Below are 9,438 nucleotides of genomic sequence, written 5' to 3'. Positions count from 1 at the left end.
GTATGGTTTTAAATAATTGTTTTCAAGTTTAGTACTAAATCTTTTTCCAAATGATATGCCCAAGTAACTAGTTTGCATCACTGCATCTTCTACTTTCTATGGAGTTATTTTTGTTTTTAAGTTTTAAGTTTTTTTTATTCCACAGACAATAACAATTGTTTAGGGAATTTAAGATACCCAGTTCCCAGGAGTATAATCAAGGTATAAAGTCTTAGTTATTGTGCACATATCCTGACATCTTCAGGATCAGGGAGGATATTTCTGTTCATCAGGTTTGTTAACTGGAACTAGACTCAGGTAGCTTGAAAATGGAAATGAATATATTTTCTAAGCCAAAATTATTTTTAAAAGTATGTCTAATTCAATTCTTTTAATTAGAGAGTTTTTAACAGAACTCATATTCTGGGACATTTATGCCATGAAATATTTATTTTGGCCTTAAAAGATGGTCGTGGGAAACCAGCACAATTTCTTCTGAAAACCAAACACCGGATGACATATGTTAGTGTGAGAAATAATACAGACTAAAGAAAATGGTATATCTTTTCTTCATTGTTTTTCTCTTTCATCTCTTTCCCTTCTTATTTCACACCAATTTCCTCATAGAATCTAGGAAAAATGTCATGGAGAACCTGCTTAATTGTCACATTAATTGTGAAAGTTGAAATAATATAACCATGAGCTGGTCATGAAGAGTCAGGGAAATGTGTCCTATCTCTGAGAAAGGAAACATATTATTTTGAAATTTCTATTACATTTACCACAATCTAATTTCCTGCTATTGGCCTAAAAAATGGAAGAATAGTTTCCAAGATCATACTCATTTTTTTCCTCTGGTCCAGGCAAATACTTCACATATTATTTATTAAGTAGAGGTAAAACTCTAACTTCAGGACTACTCTTTGTTCCCATTTCTTTAAATTTATTCCAAGATTTGGAAAAAATTCTAGGTTTCATGATTTTTAATCTAGCCTCTCTTTGTTCAATTTTCATTGTACACATGTGTAAAGTCAGGTATGTACTCTTCCTGTAACCTAAGATCTCACATACTCCAACAATGGAATTGCAGAGAAACTTACCTGGGTAAATTTATGTTACTGATAGAATGAATTTTTTTTACCAAAGTGTATATTACATAGCATCACAATAGCCATGATTGGATAAAGCTTATTAAGTTTTTCAGAGAATGGGTGTGTTAATTTTCATGGGGTGCTAAGCCTATCATCGGATCTCTTTAAAGTAGAACTTCTCAATTCTATTGTGATAAAAAGTGTGGAGCCCCATGTATGGCTTTTCTTGATGCAAAAATTATTTTTGATCAGTAAACTCCACTGAGGTGTTCCACAATTGGAATAAATTGAGTTTCTCTTATAACTCATAAAAACAGGATTTGATATCAATACTCCACTTCTCTGAAGTTAACATAAAATAATTTTCCCTCCATTTGTCTCTTCCTAGGAGATAGACAAAGATATTATGGGTGTTTCACTGAACATGAAATAAAATGACTAATGGAGAAGGGAAACTGCAGCACTGTGTCTGAGTTCATTCTCTTGGGATTATCAGATGTTCCTGAGCTGAGCATCTTCCTCTTCCTCGTGTTCCTTCTCATCTATGGAGTCACAGTGATGGGCAACCTGGGCATGATCACAGTTATCCAGGTCAGCTCTCAGCTTCACACCCCCATGTACTTTTTCCTTAACCACTTGTCCCTTGTGGATTTCTGCTACTCCACCATAATTGTGCCTAAAATGCTGGCCAATATCTTGAGTAAAGACAAAGCCATTTCCTTCTTGGGATGCTTGACACAATTGTATTTATTTTGTACTTATGCAATCACTGAAGTCTTCCTGCTGGCTGTGATGGCTTATGATCGCTATGTGGCCATCTGTAACCCACTGTTGTACATGATTATTATGTCCAGGAGGCTCTGTTTGGGACTGGTGTCTGCCTGCTATCTCTGTGGAGCAGTGTGTTCTCTGATTCACATTTGCTTAGCTCTTGAGATCCCATCTTATAGATCAAATGTGATTAACCACTTCTTCTGTGATCTACCCCCTCTCTTATCTCTTGCCTGCTCTGATGTATCTATAAATGAATTGCTGCTGTTTATTGTGGCCACTTTCAATGAGATCATCACCATCGTGGTCATCCTCACCTCCTATTTGCTTATTCTCATCACCATCCTGAGGATGAACTCTGCAGAGGGAAGGCGAAAAGCCTTTTCCACTTGTGCCTCCCACTTCACAGCCATAATTATCTTCCATGGGACAATCCTTTTCATTTATTGCAGGCCAAGTTCTGACTATAGTCTGGAAACTGATAAAGTGGCCACGGTGTTCTATACTGTAGTGATTCCCATGCTGAACCCCCTGATCTATAGCCTGAGGAACAAGGACGTGAAAGCAGCTCTCAGGAAAATGGTGGGATTCAAATTAATTTCTGCAGGGCTAATTTCTTAACTCTATTCAGGGTTTCAAAAGGAAGCTACAAGGAGAAGGGTATGTTTTAGTGGATGTGAATAAAATGCCAAAGAAAGAAGGACATTAAAATCTAGGGAATTATGTATCCTTTTCAGATGACTACTTGTGTTAAGTACTTTGTATTCCACTTTATTGGTCGTAACATAATAAAATCTGCTTGCCACCTTTGTTTCTCTTCTCCTATCCATAAGTGTTTTGAATGCCTTTTTAGTGGTAATGTTATGCTTCAAGATTTTGGTTTTAGGTAATGCCAACATATCTCTAACAAATGCACATAAAGAGACACTTCTTTCCATCACTGTTAATGGTTGCATTGAATTGACTTCATTTTTCTTCAGGGGTTTCCCTTGTACTTATATGTATTTGTGAACATTACTTTTCATTCTTCTTATTATTTATTAATATCTTTAATATTTTTCTACTCTAAGGTTTATAATTATGATGATTTTAAAAAGGTTTTCATCTTTAAAATGGGGCTAATAATAGTTCATCTATCCCATGAAATTGCAATAAAAATTATTTGAATAATCTATCTTAAGTTTCCAGTATTGTATATAATAAAGTATAATTGATTAATTTACTATTGATATTAATATTGGTTTTACTTTTACTTTTTTCTCTGTGCTTCACCTTAATTTTTTATTTAAAATATACATCAGGGAATTAATTTCCTACCTTTTTGAAGTTTTCATGATTTAATTAACGTTTTTGTTTCCTGCTTGATTTTATTTTAGCCATCCTTTACACTTCCAAATCTTACTTTTTGTTTTTTTGTCTGTGGTTCCTGAAGAAATTATCACAAACTTGGATGCATGAAACAATTGAAATTTATATTTCAACACTCTGAAGTCTGGAAATCTGAAGCCAATATCACTAGGCCTAAATCAAGTTGTCTGCAGGGTCTCCCTCTATTCTGAGATCCTAAGGGCAACTCCATTCTTTGCCTCTTCCATCTTCTGGCAGTTGCTAGCATTCCTTGGCTTATGATGTGAATCATGGGATACTAAAGCCATCTTGAAATATCTCTCTGCTCCATCTTTACAAAACTGTGTGTGTGCATGTGTCTATGTCTGTGTGTCTATATGAAATCTCTCTTACATGGGCATTTGTTGTGGCATTTTGGCCCACCCACACAATCCAAAACACTGTCCTCATATATAAAGACTTAACTTAAAACTTAAGCATATCTGCAAAGAACTTTTTTCTCAATAAGTTAGCATTTACAGGTTCCAGTTAATAAGACATATGATATTTATGAGAGTGATGGGGTTTGCAATTTCAAGTTTAATATATCCCATCTTTTTTTTTTAATTTTTTTTTATTAATCAAAAAAAAAGAAAAGAAATTAACACAACATTTAGAAATCATTCCATTCTACACATGCACTCAGTAATTCTTAGTATCATCACATAGATGTATGATCATCATTTCTTAGTACATTTGCATCGATTTAGGAAAAGAACTAGCAAAACAGCAGAAAAAGATATAGAATGTTAATATAGAGAATTAAAATAATAATACTAATAAAAAGTATATATATATATAAAAAGGAAAAAGAAAAAAACAAAAACAAAAGATAGAAACACACAAACAAACAAACAAAAAACCATATTTCAGGTGCAGCTTCATTCAGTGTTTCAACCTAGTTACATTACACGTAGGTATTATTGTGCTGTCCATTTTTGAGTTTTTGTATCTAGTCCTGTTGCACAGTCTGTATCTCTTCAGCTCCAATTACCCATTATCTTACCCCGTTTCTAACTCCTGCTGGTCTCTGTTACCAATGATATATTCCAAGCTGATTCTCGAATGTCGGTTAACATCAGTGGGACCATACAGTATTTGTCCTTTAGTTTTGGGCTAGACTCACTCAGCATAATGTTCTCTAGGTCCGTCCATGTTATTACATGCTTCATAAGTTTAGTCTGTCTTAAAGCTGCATAATATTCCATCGTAGGTATACGCCACAGTTTATTTAGCCATTCTTCTGTTGATGGACATTTTGGCTGTTTCCATCTCTTTGCAATTGTAGATAATGCTGCTATAAACACTGGTGTGCAAATGTCTGTCTGTGTCTTTGCCCTTAAGTCCTTTGAGTAGATACCTAGCAGAGGTATTGCTGGGTCATAATCCATTCTGCCATTCTATGTCTTTTGATTGGGAAATTCAGTCCATTAACTTTTAGTTTTATTACTGTTTGGATAATATTTTCCTCTACCATTTTGGCTTTTGTATTATATATATCATATCTGATTTTCCTTCTTTCTACACTTTACTCCATACCTCTCTCTTCTGTCTTTTCGTATCTGACTCTAGTGATCCCTTTAGTATTTCTTGCAGAGCTGGTCTCTTGGTCACAAATTCTCTCAGTGACTTTTTGTCTATATATGTTTTCATTTCTCCTTCATTTTTGAAGGACAATTTTGCTGGATATAGGAGTCTTGGTTGGCAGTTTTTCTCTTTTAGTAATTTAAATATATCATCCCACTGTCTTCTAGCTTCCATGGTTTCTGCTGAGAAATCTACACATAGTCTTATTGGGTTTCCCTTGTATGTGATGGATTGTTTTTCTCTTGCTGCTTTCAAGATCCTCTCTTTCTCTTTGACCTCTGACATTCTAACTAGTAAATGTCTTGGAGAACGCCTATTTGGGTCTATTCTCTTTGGGGTGCGCTGCACTTCTTGGATCTGTAAATTTAGGTCTTTCATAAGAGTTGGGAAATTTTCAGTGATAATTCCTTCCATTAGTTTTTCTCCTCCTTTTCCCTTCTCTTCTCCTTCTGGGACACCCACAACACGTATATTTGTGCGCTTCATATTGTCATTCAGTTCCCTGATCCCCTGCTCAAGTTTTTCCATTCTTTTCCCTATAGTTTCTGTTTCTTTTTGGAATTCAGATGTTCCATCCTCCAGTTCACTAATTGTAGCTTCTGTCTCTTTAGATCTACCATTGTAGGTATCCATTGTTTTTTCCATTTTTTCTTGTTTGTCCTTCACTCCCATAAGTTCTGTGATTTGTTTTTTCAGTTTTTCTATTTCTTCTTTTTGTTCAGCCCATGTCTTCTTCATGTCCTCCCTCAATTTATTGCTTTGGTTTTTGAAGAGTTTTTCCATTTCTGTTCGTATATTCAGCATTAGTTGTTTCAGCTCCTGTATCTCATTTGAACTATTGGTTTGTTCCTTTGACTGGGCCATATCTTCAATTTTCCAAGTGTCATCCATTATTTTCTGCTGGTGTCTGGGCATTTGATCAGATTTCCCTGGGTGTTGGACCCAGCTGGTTGAAAGGTTTTTCTGTGAAATCTCTGGGCTCTGTTTTTCTTTTCCTGCCCAGTAGGTGGCGCTCGTGGCGCTCGTCTGTCTGCGGGGCTGTCGGCCCGGGAAACCACGCATGGAGGCGGGGGTGCTGGCCGCCGTGGCTTGGGGGAGTGCCAGTCCAAATTGCCCAGCTGGCCCGAGATGCCAAGCGTGACGGGAGGGCCCCACTATCCAACGTTCCCAGTCAGACCGGGAAGCCATGTGCGTGGAGGGGACCCCAGTCGCCAGCCGCCCCGGCTGGGAAAACACGTGCCCCTCGGGTATCTCACCACAGCGGATTCTCCCTGCCCATTCAGCCATTCCAGAATGGGGTACGCTGTCTTTTTGGTCTCTGTCTTGACTCCGGGAGCTGTTTCGTATTGTTTCTGTTTCTTTAGTTGCTTTTCTGGAGGAGGAACTAAGACCCGTGCGTCTTGCTAAGCTGCCATCTTCCTATCCCATCTTTTAAAGATCAAATCAGAATTTGTATTTCTTGTATTCCTAAACTAATACAACTGCATTAATTTCTCACTCCCATGAGGTATCATTTGGTATTGGTTATTATCTCCATTTTTATTAAAGACACATTTAAATGCATCATTGCTCCTTGTTGCTATAATGAATTGGTAAAAGCACTTGTCTCAACATTAAACAACTGTGGTCAGATTCTGACTCTGATCAGAGACTTAGAGAAATATACTTAAAGCCACTAGTATTAGTTTTCTTAAATATAAACTGGGGATAAGTTGCCAGCCTGAGTGAGTTACAGTAGGGCTTAAATATAATAACAAATATGCAAGGACTTGGTTGAAGAATGTGATATATTTAACTTCTCTTATAAAGAAAACTTAGAGGTCACAGTTCATGTATTAACCATTTAGAAATATACCAGTATCACTTCTACAAATAACTACTGATTATCTCAATTGAATAAGCAAGTATATACTGGCTGAAAGAAAGAAGTTATGTTGCTCTTAAAATGAAAATACAGTACTGCTTTTATTTTCTAATATTTTAAATGATGTTAGATTTCCATCATCTATGACTTGGCATTTATGATGAAGGTAAGATAAATCTTTACCCTGTGCTTCTCCAACTAGAAAGCAGTTTCTCAACCTTCTGAAATTTTCAGCTAAAGAATTCATTGCTCTGAGGTTCTGTCTTGTACACATATGACATTTAGCTACATTTTCAGCTTCTACCCACTAATTGCCAGCACCATCTCTACCCTTCATATACATTTTTTGATGAGCAAATATCTCCAAACTTTGACAGATGTCCCCTGGAGAACAAAATCACCCATGCTGTGACCCACTGAACTGGAGAGTATCAGTATACAAGGCTCTATTTTCAATAAACCTTACAAGATATAACTACTTTGTAAGTGAGATGTCCTTTCATTTACTCAAGCCCTAATATTTTACCAGATTGCTGTGTACTCTTTTCTTCACAACCAACAATGTCTCCTCACCTTGGCATTTTAAAGCCTCAGAGACACACAGTTACTGTCATATTACTGATGAAATATATTTGCTTTTCTTTCCTACTAAGAAATGGCTTCAATGAGCCTAATGGCTTATCATTATGTTTTAAGGAAAAAGGCAAGCTGCTTTTTAAGAAATAGTCTTTATATCTAGCTTCACATAAAACTTTAAATTTCAGGTTATTTATAGGGTAACTTTCTCAGTTTCTCTGGAAAAAACAACCCATACTAAGTGTTTCTGAAATGTATTTGAAAAAACAACCAGATAAAATATTTCTTCTTATACTTCCTTATGCATTTTTACATGTAATATTATTATATTCTAATTACCCCCTTCCAAACTGGATGGCATGGTATACATTCCCATTCTTTTATTAATAGAATCTCAGGTTTCTATGGTGACCCTAACTCTCCTAAATTTGGCAGGTCTTGTCTTTGAACCAACTTGGTTTGGGCAAATGTTCAAGGTCAGTTATGAAGAGCCACAGTGACTGGTTTCTGGAAGGACAACCAGTCCTATGGAGCTAAATGAGTCAACTGTGAGTAGATCTCCTTTTTGCAGAGGCCAATACTGTAGGCAGATTAAAGATCAAATTGTTGGTAGCTCTCTTTGCCAAGAAGAAGACAGAGTTTACCTGAAATTAAGTCCTTAAAAGTGACAGCATAACAGATAACTGGAGAAAGGAAGATGGCATTTCATCTTGACACTTGGATCTTCTCTTGCCTGATCTATGTCCAAATTTTTAATTTATAGCAGGGATAAATTCCTGACATTTTAAAAAGTCACTACCAGAAAAGGTATTCTGACACAAAAAGATTATGAATAAATTTATAATATCCTCTTTATCAATAGAATAATTCCTAATTCTTAATCCCTTCTAAGTGTTCAAGCCATTTTAGTCTAAAAAAAGTATCTTTCTAATCACATGTATAATCATATATACAAATATATATTCACTTAGCAACACATTCCCAGTTAAAATCATTTTCAAACCACCAACATAAAACACAGGACTGTCTAACACAGTAATGGAGAAATTAGTATTTAAGTCATGATTTTGATTACTGAATTATTACACGGATACAAATTTTTGCTTTCTGGTGTGTGGGAACAGATAGAAGGAAATACCTGAAATTGCTCAATTGTATACCAGCTGCCTTGATTTCTGATAATGATTGTATAGTCTTTACCTTCTGCCCCTGCAATTGTAAATAATTTTGTGACTAACTTTCATTTGTACCCATTTATGCTGTTTTTCAGTTTTAGAGTCTTGCAATCACTAAAGACACTAAATCCCTAATGTTTATTACTGAATGGTTTTTGGTCAGTTCAGAAATAACCCATCCCCTAATCCACAGTTATCTTCATAAATCAAGACCAGTTCTAACCAAAATGGGCCTGCCTGACAAACACAGTAGCTTAGACTTAAACTTACAAGTCACTTGTACCTCATTATAGTACTAAAAATTATACCTATTGTAAAATTATGGCCACTATTTTCTTACATATGTTCTGTGACTACGCATGTAACTAATCTGCATGCCCATTAATCAGATCACCTCTAATTACATCAGTTGGTGTTACTGTGTTCACTGTTGTAAATCTGCCCATCTTTTGATTCTATAAAGCTATCAGATTTACCGTAGTGCAGTGAGACAGATTTTGGGTGGACAGCCCCACAGCCCATCTGATCTTCTGCTACATACCTAGTAATGAATCTTTTCTCTTTCTGAACCCCAGTGTCTCAAGAATTTGTCTGTTGAGCACTAGGCTAAAGAAGACACTGGTTTTTTTTTTTGGTAACAACAAAGTGAAGGGTATTGTTGTTGATTAACTGTAGGTAATAGTATAAGAATAAGAATGTTCTTTCATGCATTATAACAAATGTATAACACTAATATAGGGTAGTATATAAACAAAAATACACTTTATATGAACTATGGGAGACAGTCAGTAGTAATATTTTAATTGTTTCTCATCAATTATAACACAGGTAACTAGTGTTAAAAATTAGTATAATTCCAAAACATGTCTCATCAATTATACAAACGTTCCACACTAATGCATGGTGCTGATGTTGGGGTGCTGTATCTGAATCCTGCATTTTATGCAAGATTGGGCTGTAATTCCACAACTTCTTTAACTAAAAAATTTAAAAAGAATGAATGCAAAAA

The 9,438-nt window shown here is 35.7% G+C and overlaps 1 protein-coding gene across 2 annotated transcripts; it reads left to right on the top strand.

Moving 5' to 3' along the window:
• Nucleotides 1–1,511: 1,511 nt before the first annotated feature.
• On the top strand, nucleotides 1,512–7,300 carry LOC143672684 (olfactory receptor 5L1-like). Of its 2 annotated transcripts, XM_077147243.1 has the most exons (2): nucleotides 1,512–2,444; nucleotides 7,283–7,300. In XM_077147243.1, exons 1-2 carry the CDS (start codon nucleotides 1,512–1,514, stop codon nucleotides 7,298–7,300), a joined length of 951 nt encoding a protein of 316 aa, XP_077003358.1. The 2 variants fall into 2 exon arrangements, with proteins under 2 accessions (XP_077003358.1, XP_077003357.1); XM_077147242.1 differs by lacking the exon at nucleotides 7,283–7,300 and having other exon boundaries at nucleotides 1,512–2,462.
• Nucleotides 7,301–9,438: the final 2,138 nt, after the last annotated feature.

This window comes from Tamandua tetradactyla, assembly GCF_023851605.1.
Source record: "Tamandua tetradactyla isolate mTamTet1 chromosome 1 unlocalized genomic scaffold, mTamTet1.pri SUPER_1_unloc_1, whole genome shotgun sequence".
Lineage (NCBI taxonomy): Eukaryota > Metazoa > Chordata > Mammalia > Pilosa > Myrmecophagidae > Tamandua > Tamandua tetradactyla.
This window is presented reverse-complemented; position numbering and strand designations above follow the sequence as displayed.

Coding starts and splice junctions, on each gene's coding strand:
- LOC143672684 (XM_077147243.1), top strand. CDS start 1,512: ATGGAGAAGGGAAACTGCAGCACTGTGTCTGAGTTCATTCTCTTGGGA.